Below are 23,421 nucleotides of genomic sequence, written 5' to 3'. Positions count from 1 at the left end.
TTTTTTTTTTTGAGAGAGAGGGCAAAAGTGAGCAAGGGGCAGAGACAGAGAGAGAGAGAGAGAGAGAGAGAGAGAGAGAGAGAGAGAAGTGGGGCTCATCCGAAGCAGGGCTCAAGCACATAGGATGCAGGGCTTGAGTTCACAAACCACAAGATCATGACCTAAGCAAAAGTCAGATGCTTAACCGACTAAGCCACTCAGGTGCCCCTAGAGTATGCAACTTTTCTGATCTTGGGGTCGTGAGTTTGAGCCCCACGTTGGAGAGATTCCTTTAAAAAAATTGTTTTTAATTAAAAAAAAAAACGAAAATGAATTCTTGAAACATTATCTACTGGAACATGGGTCTAATTATATTTTATCCTATAATTCCCCATTTTCTGAAATCCTGTAAGATATATGTGTCAGCTATGATGTGTAACTTGAATGACAGTTTGGGACGATATAAATGTATAATCAGGAAAACACTGTGGAATAAAAAGTGTAACTGAGCCATTTATAAACTCCATAATGTTCCATATGCCTCGACTTCATTAATTGTGTATATGCACACACCTTATGAATGCACGTTAACTTAACAAACACATACAAAATTACATGTCAGCTAAAAAAAAAAAAAATTAAATTCTAGGGCAGGTGGCTCCAGAATCTGTATCCATACCTGAAAGCTAAATGAAAATAATCTTGTGGAAGAACTTGAAGATCAAACAAATGGCTTAGAAAACAAAAAGTAAGGCTGACTAAGAATAGGAGAAGCTACAGTAAGTTCTTCGGAGAGAACATGGTGCCCAGCCTACAGCGTGTTTGTCAAAGTCTGTCCCAAAGACCACCTGGATTGTTCATCAAAAAGGGCCACCCTCCCGAGAGTCTGATTCAGTCAGACCAGGAATCTGTATTATTAACAGCTCTCCTTCACCCTTGGAATGACACATTTTTAGGATTGATAATTTAAGCAACAAGCCATTCTTGACTGCTGAGTACAGGACAGTGTGCAAAGAGGAGATATTACTCACCCTTTATTTGTCTCTTCCCTTCCTTCCCAGGAGCGTGTCTTGTAGTAGTAGCATGAGTAGTAGCTTATTCACAAAGTGCTTTGTGATTACAAAAGAAGAAGTGGAGATCTTGGCTTTGGGGGTATGATAGAGGCTTCGCAAAAGAGATGATTTTGATTTGTGTTTTTTAGGTTGAACAGGAGTTTGCTTCTCAGAGAATGGGTGGGGAAGGTGATATTCTGAGAAGAAAAAATGGAATGTGCAATGACTTTGTGTATAAATGTTCCAGAAAGACTGAGTCATCTAATGTGCTTGGAGGATAGAGGGCATGGGGGATGGAGTTGAGAAATGCCCAATTATCTGAACTACTACTCACTAAAAATTGCTTCTCTCTCCTTAAATGCTTCAATGAGAAACTGCTTGCTACCTCCTGCAGAGTATTCCCACCCACCCACAAATTTATTGTCATGTGTTGATACTATCTGCATTCTGTAATTCAGTAATATTCATTTAACTTTCAGATTCAAGCAGACTGTTAAGGTTGGTGGTACTATTAAAACTGAGAAAAGTTTCAAATAACATTCCACTTTCAAGAGAAAACAGTTCATTCAGCTTTAGAGTTAGAAAATAAAAATACCGTGTCTACTATTTAAGTCTAAATAGAAAAAGTCAAACCAAAACAAGAAGTTTTAACCCGGAAAAAGCTCAATAGTTATTATTTATAACAAGCATGACAGTACATGTAAAAATGTGTTCAATGGCATATGACTGTAACTTAAAATCTTTGAGATGACCAATCCTCATGACCACACAGAACACTGAAATGAAATAAAACTTTCTTAAAGTTCATGCATGCATTCAGATATGCTCATTGATGGCATTATTTATGTATTGTATTGTATACTGTAAAGTGCACACATTTTAATGTGTGTATACATATTTAATGAAATATGACAACCACCATTTGTTTGAAAAAGACCAACAAACCCTATCCATGCTAAGTCCACTTTAACCAGGATTGATTATGTTGATAAGAACTTGACGTTTCCGGGGCGCCTGGGTGGCACAGTCGGTTAAGCATCTGACTCTTGATCTTGGCTCAGGTCATGATCTCACAGTTTCTGAGTTTGAGTCCCACATACAGCTCTGCACTGATAGTGTGGAGCCTGCTTGGGATTCTGTCTCTCCTTTTCTATGCCCCTTCCCCACTTGTGTGCGTGTTCTCTCTCTCTCTCTTAAAATAAATAAAGTTAATTAAAAAAAAAACAAAAACTTGATGTTTCCTACTTGTGGCAGAATGAGTTTTCCAAAGATGGCTGCACCAATATGTATCCCATTTCCTAAGCCATTTCATAAGTCAATGTGACATTGACACTCTTCTCAGTGTACAGCTTTATCTTTCCTTCTTTAGAACATGGATGAGTCTATGATCCTGTGTGACTTCCAAGGCTAACTCAAAAAAGGTGACATAGCTTCTGCCCATAACTCTCTCTCTTGGGAACGTCTGCCCTTAGAATCCAGACACTATTCTGTGAGGAAGCCAAAACTGCCCTGTGCAGAGAGATCACACTATAAGGCTGGTGTGGAGAGGAACCGAGACGCCCCACCCAATAGCCAGCATCAACTACCTGATATATGAGTAAATGAACCTTCAGATGATTCCAGTGTCCAGCCTTTGGGTATTCCACTGGGACCTCAGACGTCATGAAGCATAGATAAGCTGTCCCCTTTGTGTCCTAAATCTCTGACCCACAGAATTTGTGAGCATAATAGAAATGATTTAATCCACAGGAATCTTTGACAGTGGCTAACAGATCATAGGACCCCTAGGACTAAAAAGGTGAACACCCTTTAAGGTTCTCCTTGATCTACATACCTGAAAACACCTGAGGTTTGGTGAAATGTAGTCTAATAGGTCACTGTGACACAAGACAGGGCTCCTCATCCAATCCTCAGGCCAAAAGCTCCTTGAATGAAGGGAAGGCTGGGAAGGCCCTCTGAAGTAGCACCTACCAAAAATCTAACCTTTCCCCAGAGAACATGCAGACATTTACCAGAGTAGCCGTGCAGTGTGGAAAGGGTAGACACTTATTTTATTTTTCAAGATTTTAATTCCAGTGTAGTTAACATACAGGTGTACAATATAGTGATTGAACTACAGCAAATAAACTTACCACTGGAACCTATCCTCTGGCGACTGATCTGGCTAATGCTATTTTCTCCATTCTTGTGGACAAAGAGCACCAGAGACAGCTACACTTTTACCTGGTCGAGATGGTGTAGACTTTCCAGACTTATTCAGGATTGTCCTACTCAGCACTACCTCAACTTTCTTTGGTTCTTATGCTCTGCTCTGCAGTAGAACATAACAGAACAGTATACATTGATGATATCAGGCTGATGACTGGACCTGGAAGCAGGGAGAACATGGTGCCCTAGATTCCTTGGTAGAGAACAGATGTGCCAGTGATTGGGAAGTTCGGGACCTGCCACCTCAGCTATGCTTCCGGGAGGCTAGTGGTCTAGGGAATTTCTGGATACCCCTTCCAAGGTAAACGACAAACTGCTGCATCTTTCACCCCTTAAAAATAAGAGTCACAATGTTTGGTGGACTTCCTTATATTTTGGTGGACACATATATATCCACTTTTGAGATCGCTACTCTGGCCCCTTTACTGAGTAACCCCCAATACCACCAGCTTTCCGTGGCAGCCAGGGCAGGAGAACCCACTCCAGCTGCTCCAGGCTACAGAAAGCCCTGTCAATTCACCTCTTTGGCCCAGGGCCTCCAACAGTCTATGAGGTCTCTGCCAGATTGCGGGGTACATGGAGCCCACCAAGAGCCCTGATAACATAAAGCAAACCTATGCTTTCTTTGGAGAATATTTCCTTCTAAGAGACCACTGACTTACTGCTGAGTGCCAGTAGGATCTGGATGCCTGAACACGGAACATCATTACCATGCTATCCACTGGACACTGGGCTTTTTGACCCACTGAAACATAACGGTGGAGTTTACAGGGCTGAAGCAGGTAGTGCTGGGAAACAAGTTTCATAAGCAAATGGCTCACACTCCCAATGCACCTTCTCTTTTTTATACTATCACCTTTCCCAACCTGTCCTAATAAACAGTTGCTTACGAGGCCTGTTTTTCTACTACTGGGATATACGTACCCCCAGGAGTACTCTGCAGTGTGCTGGTGGGTATTTAAAGCCTTTGACCAGTTTGGGTAGATGAAGAAATCTGGCCTCAGGGAGCATAACTCTGAGGAGAACTTCCGATTGTTTCTCTCATAAGAAATGAAGTTGAAGGTACAGACCTACACTGATTTATGCACACTGCCAAATAAATCACAAACTGCGTTTTGATTAAAGGAATGAGACTGTGTTTAAATCATCAGAAACAGAACTCTGATCAAAACATGAAATCTAGAAGTTGTATTTCCCATGCATCCCTTCTCAGGAAGCTGCTTGAGGACGTATCCACCAAAACAACAGTATAAACCAAGAAAAGAGGACCACACTGGGTCAAGGAAACAGAGTACTCAACATGGGAGAAACACAGCAGGCCTAAGGCGTAACCAGTTCAATTTGGGGCAGTAGCAGGCTGAAGGAATCCAGAATGGTATCCCAGGAAATTTCTTTAAAAAGAAAAACGTGTAACTAAATGGTCACCTATTCTGAATAACCATATGAAAAACGGTGTACAAAAGTGGCTTTACAATTCTTTGGGAAAATTAAGAGAAAGGGTCATAGGAAAGTAAGAAATTAGGAGACGAGGACTATCAGCTCAAGGAAAATAAACAGTTATAGAAATGAGCAATAATTTACATAGTTAAAATATGTTAATGCCCAGTATTAATGTAGCCAAAAGTTAGGATAGAACCGTATTTAAAGAATGAAGGGCAGAAGACTAGGGTGGGATGGGATGGTGTAAGAAAGCTAAATCCTCACATTCCATCATAGGGTCAATAGCATCTAAAATATACACATCAGAGCCTACTATTGGGAAACATGGAGATAAATATTAGAGAAAAAATAAACTAAAAATATTTAGTTGTGTCTGCATTGCAAAAGGGATCGAGACAAAGGAATCTCAATAAAGAAATACCCCCTACTAATAAAGTTATAGCACAATTTGATTTTTAAGCCTATGCTCATAATAATAATAGCAAATATTCATCAAAGGCTTACCATGTGTGAAGCACTATTCTAGATGTTTCACACATATTAACTTACTTAATCCTGATAACTTGATGAGATAGGTACTATTATAGTCTTCATTTTAAAGATGAAAAAACTGAGGCAGACATGTTAAGTAATTTCCAAGGTCATACTGCTATTTTGATTAAGATTTAATTTTAAAAAAGCATAATAGATACACAAGGTAAAAATGCAAATACTGGGAAAGGGTACAAGCTGAAATGTCTTTCTCTGACTTTGATCCTGACCCCCAGACAAACATGCTTAACAGTTGTACATTCTTCTGATATTTCCTACATTTTATTTTAACATAAATGTGAGCACACTCTTCTCTGTTTTGCCCTTTGTTTTTCATTTAACAATATATCTTGGTGCTGCCATATCTGCATATAGAGATCTATCTCATTCTTTTTTGAATTTTACTACATGGATATGCAAGAATTATTAATTAAAGGTGTTTCCAGTCTTTTGCAATTCCAAAAAAGCAACAAACTTCCTTTTACAGGCATCTACACATACATGAGAACAGGAAAAATCAAAGTGTGTCTACATTCAAAACTTATGACTACAGGGGCGCCTGGGTGGCTCAGTCAGTTAAGTGTCTGACTTCAAGTCATGATCTCACAGTTCATGAGTTAGAGCCCCACTTTGGGCTCTGTACTGACAGCTCAGAGCCTGGAGCCAGTCTTGGATTCGGTGTCTCCTTCCACCCTGCCCCTCCCTCGCTCTCTCTCTCAGGAATAAACATTTAAAAATTAAAAAAACAAAAACAAAAACAGGGGCTTCTGGGTGGCTCAGTCCGTTGAGCGCTCGACTTCGGCTCAGGTCATGATTTCACAGTCTGTGGGTTCGAGCCCCACGTCGGGCTCTGTGCTGACAGCTCAGAGCCTGGAGCCTGCTTCCAACCCTGTGTTTCCCTCTCTCTCTGCCTCTCCCCCACTCTCACTTTGACTCACTCTGTCTCTCAAAAATAAATAAATGTAAAAAAATTTTTTTTTTTAATTAAAAAAACAAAAACAAAGAACACTTACGGCTATAGTGTTGCAAAGAGATTGTGCCATCTGCATTTCTGCTAGCAGTTTATGAGAGTACCTATTCCCATGTCCTTTAAAAAATAAAAAATAATCTGGTACAATTAAACATTCTGATAGGTGAAATATGGGACTTCTTGTGTGAATTTGCATTTTTATTTTTTTTTTATTTATTTTTTTTTTCAACGTTTATTTTATTTTTGGGACAGAGAGAGACAGAGCATGAACGGGGGAGGGACAGAGAGAGAGGGAGACACAGAATCGGAAACAGGCTCCAGGCTCCGAGCCATCAGCCCAGAGCCCGACGCGGGGCTCGAACTCACGGACCGTGAGAGCGTGACCTGGCTGAAGTCGGACGCTTAACCGACTGCGCCACCCAGGCGCCCCGAATTTACATTTTTAAATAGAGGTAATGATTTTTCCATATTTTTAAAACTATTTGTATTTATTTTCTGCAAACTGACTATCCATGATCTCTGCCCATTTTGGTTATTTTCTAAGAGTCTTTACATGGAAGAAAATCAATCTTCATCACACATTGCCAATTTCCTTCCTCGTTTTGTCTCTTTTGACCTAATTTGTGGTATGTTTGCTATATAGCCATATGTAACTTTTAAGAGCGCAATCTGTGAAAATTTATGCAATTAGACCCACATCAATGACAAACTCATTACCACTGTTATCTCACTTAGGATTTTACATAAATATTCTTTTTTTTTTTACATAAATATTCTTAAGCAAAGCTGTCCCATAATTTCCATCTGTACATGTATGTTATCATAGGAGTTTTTTTTTTTTTAAGTTTATTCATCTATTCTGAGAAAGAGAGAAAGCGCAAGCAGGGAGGGGCAGAGAGAGAGAGAGAGAGAGACAGGGAGAGAGAGAATCCCAAGCAGGCTCCACACTGTCAGCTGTCAGCGAAGAGCCTGATGCAAGAGGCTCGAACTCATGAAGCATGAGATCATGACCTGAGCTGCAGTCAGTCGCTCAACCGAGTCACCCAGGCACTCCCGTAGGTGTTTGTTTCAATGTAATCCTAAAATTATTTTAAAAATTTCAGAAGTTTTCCTTGTTTCTGTGTGCTTTGGCAGAGTTTAAAATAGGATTAACGTTATCTGTTTTCATACAATTGAACTGGAAGCATTTGCAATTGGGAGTTTCTTTGTAAGATTAGTGAGATTACACTAATTACAACTAAATTGTAATTCTTCACTGAACTGCCTGCTCATGCTTGCCTTGTGTGTTAGTCAGGGCTCTCTAGAAAAACAGGACCAATAGAATATATGCTGACATATAATAAGAGATTTACTATGAGGCATTGGCTCATGTGATAAGGGAAGCTGAGAAGTGCCACAATCTACTGCCCACAAGATGGAGACCCAGGAAAGTGGGTGTTGTAATTCAGTGAAAGTCCAAAGGCCCCAGGTCACAGCAATACCAATGTCATGTTCCAGCTCCAGCAGAGAGCAAATTTGCCCTTGCTCTGCTTTTTCGTTCTATTTAAGCCCTCAACAGATCAGATGATGTCCACCTGCATTGGTGAGGATGAATCTTCCTTACGGAGACTACTGATTCAAATGCTATTCTCTTCCAGAAACACGCTCACAGATGCACCTAGAAATAATATTTTACCAGCTCTCTGGGCATTCATTAGCCCAGTGAAGTTGGCACATAAAATCAACCATCAAACCTCGTGTTCCACTGAAGAGATGGTCATTTATTGCTAAGAGCTCTTCACTTGTTGTTTTGAATCATTTCTCAACCAGTGTGAATATTCTCTCAAATTTGTCATTTTTCTTTAGATTGTTATGTTGATTTTTTGGGTTTCACGCTGAGCACGGAACCTGCTTAGGATTCTCTCTCCCTCTTTCTCTGCCCCTCTCCTTGCCAGTACTCTCTCTCTCTCTCAAAATAAATAAACATGTATTTAAAAAAATAAATTGTAATGTTGGTTTATTTAAAGCTTTTCTTTATTATGTCATTAAACAAATCAGTGCATTCCTGCAGAAATTTATGATTTCTGCCCTTAGTGTCATGTTTAGAAAGGCTTGTACTGCCCCCCCAAATTACGTAAATATTTACCTATATTTATTATAATTACCTATTACCTATATTTATTATAACAATAATATGTATTATATAATATATATATAATATATATATAACATAATATATATATAATATATATATAACAATAATATGTATTATATAATATAATATATATTATTTTCAAAGACCAAAATGTTGTTCCATCAAAATTATAATGTTATTTAAATGTTATATAATGTTATTTAAATACAATAATATGTATTATATAATATATATATAATATATATATAACATAATATATATATAATATATATATAACAATAATATGTATTATATAATATAATATATATTATTTTCAAAGACCAAAATGTTGTTCCATCAAAATTATAATGTTATTTAAATTAAATTTATATTTTATTTTTATTAAACATTTTTCCAAATAATTTTTGAGTTGGGAGTTTCTTTGTAAGATTAGTGAGATTACACTAATTGCAACTAAATTGTAATTCTTCACTGAACTGCCTGCTCATGCTTGCCTTGTGTGTTAGCCAGGGTTCTCTAGAAAATTTATTTGGAAAATTAGTATTTTTAAATATATATTTTTCTAAATAATAGGGAAGCTTTAACATCATTTATTGAAGACGCCCCTTTATGAGTTACTTGAAATGCCAAAATTTGCAAAGCAACTCTCCTTTTAACATTCTTTTCTGGTAACAGCTTTATTGAAATATAATTCACATACCAGTCAATTCACCCATCTAAAATGTATAACTCAAAAAAACTTAAAAGAATAAAATGTATAATGCAGTGGTTTTTAATAGAGTCACAGAAGTGTGCAATCACTGCCACAAAAGTTTCAGAATGCTTTCATCACCCCAAGAAGACACCCTGTACACATCTGAATATATTTTTATGTGCTTATTGGCCATCTGTATACTTCTTTAAAAAATATCTACTCACACCTCTTGCCTATCTTTCAATTGGGTTATCTGCCCCCCCTTTTTAAAAAAATTTTTTTAAACGTTTATTTATGTTTGAGAGACAGAGAGAGATAGAGCAAGAGTGGGGGAGGAGGAGAGAGAGGGAGACACAGAATCCAAAGCAGGCTCCAGGCTCTGAGCTGTCAGCACAGAGCCTGACATGGGGCTCGAACCCACAAACTGTGAGATCATGACCTGAGCTGAAGTTGGATGCTTAACCAACTGAACCATCCAGGCACCCCTAGTTATCTGCCTTTTTAATTGTTATTGTTGAGTTATAAAAGTTATTTATACATTCTGGATATTCAATCTTTATCAGATATGTGATGGGCAAATATTTTCTCTCATTCTGTGATTGTCTTTCTACCTTTTTGATGTTGTCCTCCGAAACTCAAGTGTTTAATTGTGTTTGAGTCCAATTATCAATTTTTCCTTTGGTTGCTTGTGTTATTCGTGTCATATTTAAAAAATTGCCTAATTCAAAGTCATAAAGATTTACACTTACATTTTCCTCTAAGAGCTTTACAGTTTTAACTCTTACATTTAGGTTTCTGATCCATTTTAAGTTAGTTTTTATAAATGGTGTGAGGTAGGAGTCCAACTTCATTCTTTTGCATGCATACAGTTGTTCCAGTGCCATTGGTTGAAAAGACTGTTCTTTCCTTGTTGAATGCTCTTGACACAATTTCCAAAAATCAATTACTCTTAAATGTACTCATTTACTTCTGGACTTTCAATTCTACTCCTTAGATTGGTATGTCTATCCTTATGCCAATACCATATGTCTTGATTATTGTAGATTTCTAGTAAGTTTTAAAATTGGAAAGTATGAGTCTTCCACCATTAGTCTCTTTCTTTTTTTTTTTAAGATCATTTTAGCTACCCTGAATCCCTTAAATTTCCATATGAACTTTAGGATCAGTTGGTCAATTTCTGCAAACAAAAATCCAGTTGAATTTTTGATAGGGATTATAATCAATCTGTAGATGAATTTGGGAAGTGTTGCCATCTTTACAATATTAAGTCTTCCAATCCACAGACAAAAGATATCTTTCCATTTATTTAGGTCTTCTTTAATTTCTCTTGATAGTGTTTTATAGCTTTCAAGGTACAAGTCTTTTGCTCTTTTGTTAGAAATACTCTTTTGTGAAATACATTCCTAAGTAATTTATCATTTTAATAATATTGTAAATAGAATTGTGTTCTTAATTTCATTTTTAGATTGTTCATTGTTAGTGTATAAAAATACAATTGATTTTTGTATATTGATCTGTATTCTGTAACCTTGCTGAATTTATTATGTCTGACAGATGGGTTTTTTGTTTGTTTTGTTTTTGGTGGATTCTTTAGGAGTTTCTTTATACAAGATCACATGATTTGTAAATAGTTTTATGTCTTCCTTTCCAATCTGGCTGTCTTTTTACATTTTTTCCTTACCTAACCGTCCTAGATAGAACTTCCAACATCAAACAGGGGTGGCGAGAGCAGACATCCTTGTCTTATTTCTGATCTTAGGGGGAAAGCTTTCAGTCTTTCACCATTTATTAGCTATTCGTAGTAGCCCTTTATCAAGTTGAGGAAGTTCTCGGCTATTCCTAGTTTGATTTTTTTTTTAATCATGAGAGGATTTTGTTAAATGTTTTTTCTGCATATACTGTAATAATCATGTGATTTCCATCCTTTAGTCTATTAATATGATGTATTAATTACATTGGTTGATTTTAGCATGTTGGACCAACCTGCATTCCTGGAATAAATCCCACTTGATCATGGTATATAATCACAAACTCTTTCAAACAATAGAAGAGGGAACACTTCCCAACTAATTCTATTACCATGATACCAAAGTCAGACAAAGACATCACAAGAAAACTACAGACCAATACACCTGATAAATACAGATGCAAAAATCCTCAACTAAATGCTAGTAAACCAAATAAATCTAGGAACATATAAAAAAAGGATTAAATACCATGACCAAGTTAGGAGAAAGGGGAATGAGTACTAATGTGTACGGGATTCCTTTTGGGAGTGATGAAAATATTCTAAAATAAGATAGTGATAACGATTGCACAGTTTTGTGAATATACTAAAAACTGTACCTGTTGAAAGGGCAAATATCATTTTATGTGAATTACATGCCATTAAAAAAAAGAAAGAAAGCTGCTTTCCATCTATTTTCTCTTTTTCCCCTTTCCTACTGCCTAAAAGACATGATCAAGTTAGTAAAAGCATCCTAAGAGATTGTAGAGCAACAAGACAGTAGGAACCTGGGTCTTTGGATGACCTTCCACATTCAAAGTCTGGCACAGCCCCATGGATTATGTACAGGCTCAGACATTTATAACAGAAAAAAAGAAAAGAAAAGAAAAGAAACTAGTACTTACTTTGTTTAGGTCACTGTGATTAGGTTCCTGTTAAAGCATCCCATCCAATATCCTAATTCTATTAGGTTGTTTCTACATTTCACTACTACACACAATTCTGCAATGAAATACCCCATATATACATTTCCTTGGATATGTGTTAGAGTTCTTTAGAGTAGATACCCTGAAGTGAAATTGTCAGGTTTTCAGATATGCACAGCTTCAGTTACACTTAATATGTTTGATTATTTCCCTAAATGGTTGAACCAATTTCCTAGCAATGGGTAAAACTTACCATTTTCTTCAATCCTCACCAACATTTGGTCATATGAAGCATATTAAGTTTTTCCAAAATGATGGGTGTGAAATGGTGTCCTGTTATTGTTGCCTTCTGAATTTCCCTGAGATTAGTGGAATTGAGCATCTTTTCACATTTATTGATCTTTGAGTTTCTTTTATGAATTGCTTGTACATATCTTTTGCTCATTTTCCCATTATATCATACACCATTGTCTTAATGATTTGTAGACATTTTCATTTTTGTTTATTACTGTTTTGCCATTATCTTGCACTAATATTTAGCTTTATTTCCGCTTAGTTTACAATAATTTTAGTCATATAGAAATTGTTATTTTAACGTGCTCAAATGTGTCACTATTTCCTCTTATTTGTTTAGTCTCATTTAAGAAAATATTTAAGTCTCTGTCATAAAGATATTTTCCCAAGCTTCCTCCTGAAAGTTTTATAGTTTTCTTTTCATATTTAGTTTTTCTTCCATTTGGAACTGGATTTTATGAGTGTGAAGTATGTGTCAGATTGTCTTTTTCATGTACAGCTAATTGACTCATTCTTTCCCTGAAGAGTTTTCCACATCTTCTATGTTTTTCAGTAAAATTTAATAATTGCTAATTTAATTTCTCTAAGGATACACTCTTTACCATTTCACTTTTAAAATTTGTCAAGGTTTATTTTATGACCCTGAATATGACGTTTTTGTAAATATTACATGAGCACTTAAAATAGTGTACACCTTGCTACAACTTAATATACTATTCTATATTGCAGTTGTCAGTCATTAAACATTTTATTTAAATCTATCATATAGGTGTCAATATTACTTTTGTCTGATTGTTTATTAGTCACAGAGGTGTGTTAAAATCTCTCACTCTCATGATAGACTTGTGTATTTCTCCATTGAGGTGTTTTATTTTTTTTAATGTATTTTGAGGCTGTATTTTTAGGTATATCCCAATATAGAATTGCTATATTACATTGGATTTTTTTATAATTACAAAGTGTCCCTCCTTTTTATCTAGTAACAAATTTTTGCCTCAAAGTCTACTATATTTCATATAATACAGATACTCCAGCTTTTCTTTTCCTGTTTTGGTTGATGTTTGTATGTATATTCTCCCATCTTTTAACTTTCAACCTTTCTGTGTCCTTATATTCTATGTGTGACTCTTGAAAACAGCATATGTTTGGGTTTGTTTGTTTTTTTCCAGTCTACAATCTCTGTCTTTTAAGTGGAAGTTAATCCACTTACATTTAATATAATTACTTATAAATTGGCATTTAAATCTATCTTATTATTTTTTTGTTGGTGTTCTACTTGTCTACATTTCTTCTTCTCCTTGCCTTCTTTTGGACTGTTTGCTTTATATTATTTCATCTTCCCCACCTATTTATACATTCTTTTACTTTACAAATTCTTGAACTTCAACATAGAACTTCTAAGTCAGAAACTGGGGTGGAGTTTATGATTCAGTGGGCCTAAGATGAGACTTGAGAATGTGAATTTCTAGCAAATTCACAGTGCTCAGCATGGAGCCTGATGCAAGGCTTGAGATCATGACCTGAGCCAAAATCAAGAGTCAGATGTTCAACCAACTGAGCCACCCAAGCACCCCAAAATACTGAATCGTGATTACTCACCTACTCAAAAACTTTCCTTGGCTTCTGTGTTAGATTTCTGTTGTTGTAACACAAACTTAATGGCTTAAACAACACAAATTTATTATCTTAAAATTCTAGTGGTCGGAATTCTCAAGTGGGTCTCACCAAACTGGGGCTGTATTCTCTTCTAGATTCTCTAAGGGATAATCTATTTTCTTGCCTTTCCCCGCTTCCTTGGAAAAGAAGGCTGCCTACATTCCTTGGCTCCACTTCCGTACTCAAAGTTAGCAATGCCTGGTTGAGTCTTTCTCATATTACATCACTCTGACCGCCTCTTTCACATTAAAGGAGGCTTGTGATTACCCTAGGCCCACCAGAATAATCTCCATATTTTAATGTCAACTGATAAACTACCATAATTCCATCTGGAGCTTTAATTCCCCCTTACCAGGTAACATAAGATACTCACAGATTCTGGGGATTAAGATGTGGACATCTTGGGGGCACCTGGGTGGCTCAGTTGGTTTAGCATTTGACTTCAGCTCAGGTCATGATCTCATGGGTTCATGAGTTTGAGTCCCAGGTTGGGCTCTGTGCTGACAGCTCAGAGCCTGGAACCTGCTTCATATCTGTGTCTGCCTCTCTCTCTGCTCCTTCCTCACTCACCCTCTGTCTCCCTCAAATATAAATAAACATTAAAAAAAATATTAAAAAAAAAAAAAGATGTGGACATCTTGGTGGGGGGGGGGGGGTGCATTCTTCTTCCTATCATGGTTTCCCAATGTCACCAAACCCAATTCCACATTATTGATCCCAGTTTACTCTCCCACCTTAGCCCTAAGACTCTGTTCTTTGTAACTGTGTTCCAACCACATGGTCTATCTGATGATTCCCCAACATAGCCTGCACTCACCCAGCTTTGCTTCTGGCATTTTCTCTTCCTTGATGTTCTCTTCATTCCTCCCTACTTTTTCTCCCAAGATGAAAATCCTATTCATTCTCAAATTTTCATAGCAAATGTTTCGTTTCCCATGAAGCTTTTCTCCTAATCTTTCCTCTCTAGTGTTTGTACTTTCCTGTAGAACTTACATTACACTTCCTTTGATAGTTATTTGTGTTATTTCCTCTGCCGGAGAATGAACTCATTGAGGGCAGAAACGTATGGATTCATCCTCACTTGTATGTCTGTTAGACATATCTAAGACTAAACCCTTGTTTTCCATTCACACTCCTCCCAAACTACTCTTCTCTAGTTTTCCCATCTAGTAAAATCACCTCCCTTCACCCAGTTGGGCTTACCACAAACTGCTGAGTCATCTTTGACCAGTCCATCAGTGAACTTCACCAATGCTCACCCCTGATCTAAGTCACCATCACCATTTGCCTGCCCTACTAGACTCCTTGTTTTCAATCCTGCCCCTGCATCTCTTACCTTGCACAAGTGAGCATGTGCATATGCATGTACACACACAAATACACAAAAATTCTATTCTCCATCCAGCATCCAGAAGGATCATCTACATTTTTTAGAAGTTTAAGTCTGATTATATCTCAGTCCTACTTAATGTCAGACAGCTTACCATCATACACAGAACAGAATCCAAAGGTCTTACAGTGTTCTGTAAGGTCTAACCTCACCTCCCACTGTTTCACGTCTTGCTCACTGTAGTCCGGCCTTATTGTCATCCTTACTGTTCCTCACATTAGCCTGGCAGCCACTTGCCCCAGGGCCTCTGCACTTACTGTGCCCTCAGCCTGTGAAACACTCTTTCTCAAGACAGCTATATGATTGACTCTTTTCTGTCCTCTATGCCTCTATTCACCCCCTCATGTTCTTTGGTCTCTGTACAAATGTCACTTAACCACTGTGTGCAAAAGGGCAGCCCTTCATTTCTTCCACCAGTCTGTACCCTTTTGCTGCCTGAATTTTCTTTACACCTTTACCATTACATGACATTACATTATAAGTGTATTTCTTGTCTGTCAGCATCTACCAAAACATAAACTTCAGACTTTATTTTGATCTCTATTCTAGTCTCAGAACCTGGAAGCATGCATTGCACAGAGGAGGCATTTAACAAATATTTGTTAAATGAATAAACTTATCTTTGTATGTCCTTGTTTCTTTTTTTTTTTAGTTTATTTATTTTTGAGAGAGAGAGGTGAGTGTGTGTGTGCAAGCATTGGAGTAGGGCAGTAAGAGAGGACAAAGAGAATCTCAAGCACAGAGCCTGATATGGGGCTCAAACTCTCGAATCATAAGATTACAACGTGAGGTGAAACCAAGAGTTGGACGCTTAACCAACTGAGCCACTCAGGCGCCCCTGTATGTCCTTATTTCCTGCCCAGTCCTTTGATCATAAGATGCTAAGACGTACTCCTGTTTCTTGCTCCATCCTTTGATCACAGAGGCTAAGCAAGTATTGGAGGAATTGGATTTTACGTACTTGTCAAGTTATTTGATATAATCACCAGAGGAAAAAACCACAGCAAGCCATCCTTATCATAGAGAAATAAAGATTATAGAGAAATCGTCACAATCCAGTTTAGCCTTTGATTACTTAGTTTTGATGTGATGGACCTCCCTAGAGCACAAACTGTATCATACTGAACATTTATTTCTAGGATGCAGTTCAGAAATCAACCCCAGGAGACCACACTGTCTACACAGGATGTGTGACTGGGGGGCAGGGGACGGGGCTTTGGGACATACCAGTGTGGTTGTGAAGGATACCAAGGGAACCGTAAGCTGCGAGGAACACAGTTAGGGACATTCAGTTTCAGAGGATACACTCAAAAGTCTAAAGTTTTTCTTCTCTTCAGTGAATTTCTCTCACTTTCACAGTACTATTCTTAGGAATAGACTTTTTCCCTTTGTGTCTAGGTTTTTCAGACCAGAGAACAACAACAACAACAACAAAAAAAAAAACCTTAAAACAAAAATAAAACACATAGCTTCTAATCACTCACTCTCTTATTGCACAAACAAGAGATAGTTTTAAAAATCCATCTTTTCTCTGCCACCCGATGTATATATTGATGTGAGAGCAAATGTCTGGAACTGCATTAAGTTCATTTAAGCTAAACCAATTTTAAATGACCATTTTGACACTAATGTTAAATGATCCTCTTCTTTTCCTTCAGAATTTCCTTGAGTCTGTCCTTTTATGCCAGTTCCCTATATTCAGTAGGATCAGTAACATCTTTTAACCTAAAAACACAAGTATTAATCACAATGGATCCTTTTGGTTCTTATTTTACTTTTCTTGCACAACAGATGAATATGTTTTCTAATCCAGTAATTTTTGACTCTGTCTACACATTAGAGTCACTTCCAGAACTTTTTAAAAAATACCAACTCTCAGGACTCTTCCAAGACCAAGTCCAAATCTCTAAGGGTGGGACCCAAGCATAAGAATTTCTTTGTAAAGTTTCCCTAGTGATTTTTTTTTTTTTTTTTTTTTTGAGAAAGAGAGAGAGAGAGAGAGAGAGAGAGAGCCCACGAGCAGGGCTGGGGCTGAGGGAGAGAGAGAGAATCTTAAGCAGGTTACATGCCCAGCGCAGAACCCAATGCGGGGCTTGATCTCGAGACTGTCAGATCATGACCTGAGCTTAAATCAAGAGTCCAATGCTTAAGGGACTGAGCTACCCTGGAGCCCCTCCCCCAGTGATTCTAATGTGCAGCCAAGGTTAAGAACCAAAGCTCTTAGCACACACAACTGCTAGCCCCTCAGAAACAATGCAGTGATGGGAATAGCACCCAGAGGGAGCATATCCCACATTTAGATTTCACTATGGTTAAATCACAGAGCAGGTCATTGCCCTATGTGTAACTAGTAGACTTGAATACTATATTATATGACCGGATAGAGTGATTACCCTTGACAATATGGATATGATTCAAACCATAAATAAGCTGAAGAACACTTAAAGATATCTTAGACAGGACTAGTCAAAGGTCACATGTGTTCATACTATCTTCTTTGGTAGTCTTTGGCTAAAGAAGTTATACATGTGCAATATTCTTTCCCTTTCCCTGCCTTTTACTATAATTAATGCAGCAAACTCAAGGGAGGGGTGGGGGAAAGTCCTTGTCCTTTTTCTTTCTAAGAAGTGATTTCCTAAAAATGGTTTCTTGTGGGGAGTGGGTCCTGAAGAAGAGAAGGTTGAAGGTGATTAGGATCCTTGGCACTGAAGGGAATCCAGACATTCTACAGAGGGAATGGGTGGGGAACCCAGGCCTGCGATAATTAGGTGATGCAAGGCAAAGAAAAGACCTAGGCACCCAAGAGGCGTCAGGAATGGGCAAAGGGGCCTGCCTACTTCTAAGGGCACTGTGGACACATTCTGCTTAGGTACCGGGTTCTGGCACAATATCAGTTATGTTGAATTTTTCCATCACTAATCGCTTACAAGAATTGTACTTTAATTGTCCAAAAGTAGAAAAGTGACTGCAAAAGAACAAACTTATGTTCTATAAATGCCATAATGTAATCATAATTTGGATAAAGATGTGTACTAGTCTGGCTAAGGAAACTTTGACTAAATTCACTGGGCTGTTGCTCATCATTTGTGTGTGTGTGTGTGTGTGTGTGTGTGTGTGTGACATAAATATCTTTCTCCAGTTCTGTCATTTCTTGAATACTTTATAAAATGTCATTTTGTTCAGACACTTCTTCAAAACAATTGTTGCTGGAATCTGAACTGGCACTGGAAGAAAATAGATTATTTGCAACAGAGAGAGAGAGAGAGAGAGAGAGAGAGAGAGGGGGGGGGGGAGATAAAATTGTAGTATTACATAAAGCATTATGACTGCTTCCAAGTGATTTAAAAATCTATGTCCTAATGATCCCAATTTACTTTTTCTGCCAGATCCTTCAAAATTGCCTGGAAATTACAAGCAGGCTTTTTGCAGTAAATTCTAACTTCTCAATGTCTTGATCAGATATTAGCCATTTATTGGTATATGTGTATATACTTTATTATTAGTGCCTGAACCACTATCTTAAACTAATTAGCAGTGTTTCACCAATTATAGCAATGCCTCCTAAATGGTGAACTACCATATAATTTCTAAATCACTATTACTGCTTGGCACCTTCTTTTATATTAATGGTTTAATCCTGAAGAAAAAAAAAAAAGTGATGTTTCTAAAACCCTAAGGGTTTCTTTTGAAGTTACTGAGCTTTAAGCAGATTAACTTATATTTGTTTTCCAGAGTGTGCTTCTTCAGGACACTGATTATACCTTATCTAAATCTGTACTTTTATATTTATTTATATTCACTTCTTATATGTTATCTTCATTTTTAAGGTAAATGAATACATGTTTGTCAGCAGGAGCATCTTTTTAAAAGAGAAGTCATTTTGTAAAGGAATTCCTTTTTTTTTAATTTCCCCAATTCAAGAATTTACTGTTTGTTTAAGGAAACAAGACCCTGAGTTTTACTGCAGAGAAATGGTAACGTTTGTTTTAAGTACTCTTCAAATGCTAATATATATATATTTTTTTCCCTTTTGGATTAATATATCTTGTCACATTTAACAGAAAGTTTTCCTGTGTACACAAGACTCATTCCCTTTTGTTTTTCTGCTGGAATTTCTAGCAGAGCCCTCACCAAGAGGGAAAATGACAGTAACGTTAAAGAAGAAAGACACTTTCACTCGATAGTTAAGCGACAAGCAAGGTAAAAACGGACCAAGAGAAGATAAGAAAGAAAATCCTTCTTGCAGAACCAGGCGCACTACAAAGCTCAATTAGTTCACAGACTGAGGACACTGCTTTTTATAAGTTTTTTTCTCTCCACTGGGAACAGTTTTCTGAGTCTCCCTCTCTCGGCTATCCATCCCTCGAGTCCTAACCAGGTTTTTTCTTTATTGCTTGAGAGAAAGTTGCCAGGGAAGGAATATTCGGTACATATCACGAAGGGTTTTCTATTTTCAGTAAGTTTTACCGTTCTCCAGATGGCTCCCGATCGTCCCTAGACACACAGAGTCACTAGGCTTCCTCCCGACCCTTTTGAGAATCTGTTTCGTGAAAACCAGGAGCTCTCTGTAAACCCCGGAAACAGACTTGTTCGGAATTTCGCATGTGATTTCCACGTCGTCTGTTGACCCTCATCTTTGCCGCCCAAGTTAAAAACGTCTGTTTAGAGTTAAAGGGCAAGGAACCCTCTAACATCTTCCAAGGGGCCCAAAGATCTCGAGCTCCCAAAGCCAGTGGTTGACGAGGCCCGTGGGAGCTCAGACCTTGACCGAGCGCCCGAGTAGGTGGATCCCTGCTACCCACTGGCTTTAACAGGAGGAAAAGTAACTTTCCGCTCCTTGCACGTCTCCAAAGTCCGACCTGTAGGCGCCGGACTGAGCTGGGCCAAGGTCTCAAAATCTGAGACGAGACAAGAGAGATGTGTAAAGAAAGCCTCAGGGCATTACCGGTCGCCGCACACGAACCCCGGGCCCCGGGACTCCCGGCTGTGCTCACTGCGGGTCCAACGCCCCGTCGCCTCCTAGGGACGCGAGCAAAAAGACACTCCGAGCCCGCCCCGCGCGGCGTCTGACACCGAGGCTCCCCCAAGCTTCAAGACCTCCGCAGGAGCCAGGCATCGCTCGCGGGGCGTCCTTACCTTGGGGTTGGTCAGGAGCTGGTGCTCGTCGCTGTGCAGCAGCGCCCTGGAGTTGGACTCGGAGTTGTTCACGTAGACCTGGACGCAGGGGTACTGCGAGGTGCCCCTGCAGTCGGCGCCACAGGTGAAGGTGCACTCAAAGACCTCGCCGATCTGCTGCACCGACAGCACCGTGCAGTTGGCCGCCGTGGCTTGCAGATCCTGCAGCGCGGGACTGAGCCAGCAGAAGCCGAAGATAAAGAGCGACACGACGCCAGAGATGATGAGAAACAAGCCGAGCCGGATGCTCTTGTCCTCGGCTTCCGTGTACTCGTAAGCCACCCGGAGCTTCGCCATCGCCCCCCACTCCCGGCGGCTGGCGCGCTCCCCCCGCCCCCTCCCGCCCCCGGCGCCCAGCCCGACTGCCTCGGGCGGGAGGAGCCGCCGCCGCCGCCGCGCGACAGCAGGGGAGTGGGCGGCGAGGGGGAGCGCGCGAGAACAAAGGGGCCGAGGCCGGCGACGCCCCCGGCGGCGGCAGCGCCCCCCGCCCCACCCCCCCCCAGCCCCGCCGCCAGCCGGGCCCCGGAGGCTCGCGGTGCGACCGCTGCTTCAGAGCCTCCTGCACCCTCGGGCGCGAGGAGCGCACGGGCGGCTCCTGCCTCCAGCGCCCCCTGCCAGCCTCCGCCCCCGCGCTCTCCCCGCCTCCCCCACCCCGCCTCCTCTCGCCCGGTGTCTCCCCGTCTCCATCGCCTGCTGGCCGCCGCCCCGCCGGCTCTCCGGGCAGCTGCCCCGAGGGCAGGCGCGGCTGGGCTGGGCCGAGCCCCGGGGCTCCCCGGAGCGGGAGGCGGCTCCGCCCGGCCCCACCCGCCGCCGACGGGGGCCTTCCCGCCCCGCCCGCCGCGGGGGCGTCTCCCGTGGGCGAGGGGCGGGCGAGCACCGCGGTGGGGGGCGGCGGCGGGCGCTTGAGATCCTCTTTAAATCCCCCTTGGAGGGACTTCTGAGATGAAAGCTGAGGATCGATCGAGCTTCACCCGAGTGAAAGTTAAAAACAGAAACGGAAAACAGGGAGCGAGGGCGTAGTGCGAGTGGAGCGGCGGGAATCTTGAACTCCGAACGGGGATTGGTCAGCCAGCTGGGAGAGCGAGCCAGCGGCCAGGCGGCCGGCGCTCCGGGAAAACGCGCAGCCCGGCCAGGCTGGTGGGGAGGAGGTCCCCGGGCGAGGGGCGTGCGCTGGGCCCCAGGGCCACACGTTCCCGGGCCGGGGCGGGCGCGCGGACCCGCAGTCGGCGGGGCGGGGGGCGTGACTCGCCGCCCTCCCCTTCCACGCCCAGCGAGCGCTGAAACTGTCCGGCCGAAGAGTCCTAGCTCTCCCAACCGCCTCGGCGCGGGCCCGCGCACCCCCGGCCCCGGCCCCCAGCACGCCCCCGAGGGCGCCAGGATAGGAGTGGAACGGGCTGATTCAGGGGTTTGCTGTGGAGGCATCGCGCGTGGGACAGCAGCCTGCGACTGGCGAGACCAAGGAAACTCGCTGCCGGGGTCCTGGCTGGATCTAGCGGAAACTCAGGTCTCCGGCAGCCAGGTGAACCCCAACTCGATTTGCTCCGAGGCTGGGGCTGAGTAGGGACCGAAGGAAACAGCCTTGCAGCCCTGGATGGAGACACCACTTTCCCCATCAGGACGGTCCCCTCGCTCCCGGACTCCCGAGAACAGAAATCCTTTCTGTTGTTTCCTTCCTTAGGAACCTTGCCACCCTTGGCCCACCCCGGAATTTGTAGATGAACTACCCAGGAGCGGTGTATGAGGCGACAGCGGCGCGCAGACCCGCTTTGGGACAGGTACCGTTTCTAGAGCTGCATTCTGCTGTCTTCATTCTTGCAGTTGCTCCTTCTACCCCCTCCTCTTCTGTGCATACTTTCGGCTTCTATTCTTTCATGACCTTTTTTTTTTTTTTTTTTTTAAAGATTATCTTTTTCCAAGCCACGCTTCTATCACATCAAACTTGAGAACTATCTCGACCTACATTTTGAAGAATCAAAATGTTCACTTTGCAAAGCATGTAAACATATCTTTCTCTTGATTTGCAAGTCCCAAATGGGTATACTCTTAATTAAATTCAGTTATGTTTCTGATGAATGTGGAAACACCAAATCATGGAATTCTTGACTTCTCTTTCTTGGATTTCAAATGTTAGCTACTTAACTGGTATTAAGTATCTTTCAACTGCAGTTCTGATATGTTACTTTGAAGTACTCATTCCTTTATGTGGTAGGTAACAGTATTTCCAAGCAAGGAGAAAAACAAGTTTAAATTACAGGAAGACCCTAAGTGTTTTTCTGAAAAAATTAAGACGATACAGGGTTTGGAAGATTTCCAAATCAGGAAGACACCTTGTACTTAATACCTTTCAAGTTTTGAGAGAATAGATTTCCTTCTTTCTTACCTAAGAAGTATGTGATTTTCTGCCCTTTCTGTTGGCATGAAGACAATTGTTGGTGATTACATTATCCGAAAGGGAAAATGAGTTTAATCATTGAAGCAACTTAACCTGAGATCACAGATCTTTGGCCTCAATCTTTTTCCAACTGCAGGTTATAAACATCTTCCTTTTCAAGAACGCTCAAGCCAATCTAAGATCTGAGGCACCGGTGAGGAGATAACAACAGCCAATTATCCTACCTTGGTATGCTGAGCAACTTAACCTTGAAGCAGAATTAACTCTTATCAGTGGTCTTATTAGTGGCCTTAAAACACAGGGATGGGGATGCCCAAAGATAATTTAGTAAGTATGATTAATTTTTCAATGATTCCAGAGCTCAAAGAGTTCTGTAAGTGAACCCTCTGCCCCAAAACTGAAGTAAGATGGTTTTCATGTATCAGAAAATTCTGCCTTAATTTAACCTAAATTCTTAAGGGCTTTTAAACCCATTTTCCTCCCAAGTTCTGCATTAAGTCACTCTCCTTCCTTATAATTAAAATGTTTGCAGAAACTGTTGCCATCTAGCCTTCTGTTCTTTTTTTTTTTTTTTTTTTTTTTTTCAACGTTTTTAATTTTTATTTTTGGGACAGAGAGAGACAGAGCATGAATGGGGGAGGGGCAGAGAGAGAGAGGGAGACACAGAATCGGAAACAGGCTCCAGGCTCCGAGCCATCGGCCCAGAGCCTGATGCGGGGCTCGAACTCACGGACAGCCCAGAGCCTGACGCGGGGCTCGAACTCACGGACCGCGAGATCGTGACCTGGCTGAAGTCGGACGCTTAACCGACTGCGCCACCCAGGCGCCCCTAGCCTTCTGTTCTTTAAACATTT

At 40.7% G+C, this 23,421-nt stretch overlaps 1 protein-coding gene and 1 long non-coding RNA gene across 2 annotated transcripts in view; one reads left to right on the top strand and one right to left on the bottom strand.

Annotated features, from left to right (window-relative positions):
* KCNMB4 (potassium calcium-activated channel subfamily M regulatory beta subunit 4) overlaps positions 1 to 20,534 on the bottom strand; it is a 62,375-nt gene extending 41,841 nt beyond the window's left edge. Inside the window, exon 1 of the mRNA XM_042947167.1 lies at positions 20,137 to 20,534. Coding sequence (XP_042803101.1) covers positions 20,137 to 20,472 — 336 coding nt within the window. The 5' untranslated portion in view covers positions 20,473 to 20,534. The remainder of the gene's footprint in view (positions 1 to 20,136) is intronic.
* An 827-nt stretch (positions 20,535 to 21,361) lies between these two features.
* On the top strand, positions 21,362 to 23,107 carry LOC122223675. The gene is made up of 3 exons (XR_006204385.1): positions 21,362 to 21,694; positions 21,854 to 21,950; positions 22,704 to 23,107. It is a non-coding gene; the product is annotated as an uncharacterized LOC122223675 (long non-coding RNA).
* Positions 23,108 to 23,421: the final 314 nt, after the last annotated feature.

The sequence above is a fragment of the Panthera leo genome, chromosome B4 (genome assembly GCF_018350215.1).
Source record: "Panthera leo isolate Ple1 chromosome B4, P.leo_Ple1_pat1.1, whole genome shotgun sequence".
Classification (NCBI taxonomy): domain Eukaryota; kingdom Metazoa; phylum Chordata; class Mammalia; order Carnivora; family Felidae; genus Panthera; species Panthera leo.
Note: the sequence above shows the minus strand (reverse complement) of the source record. Positions and strands in the feature narration are given on the sequence as shown.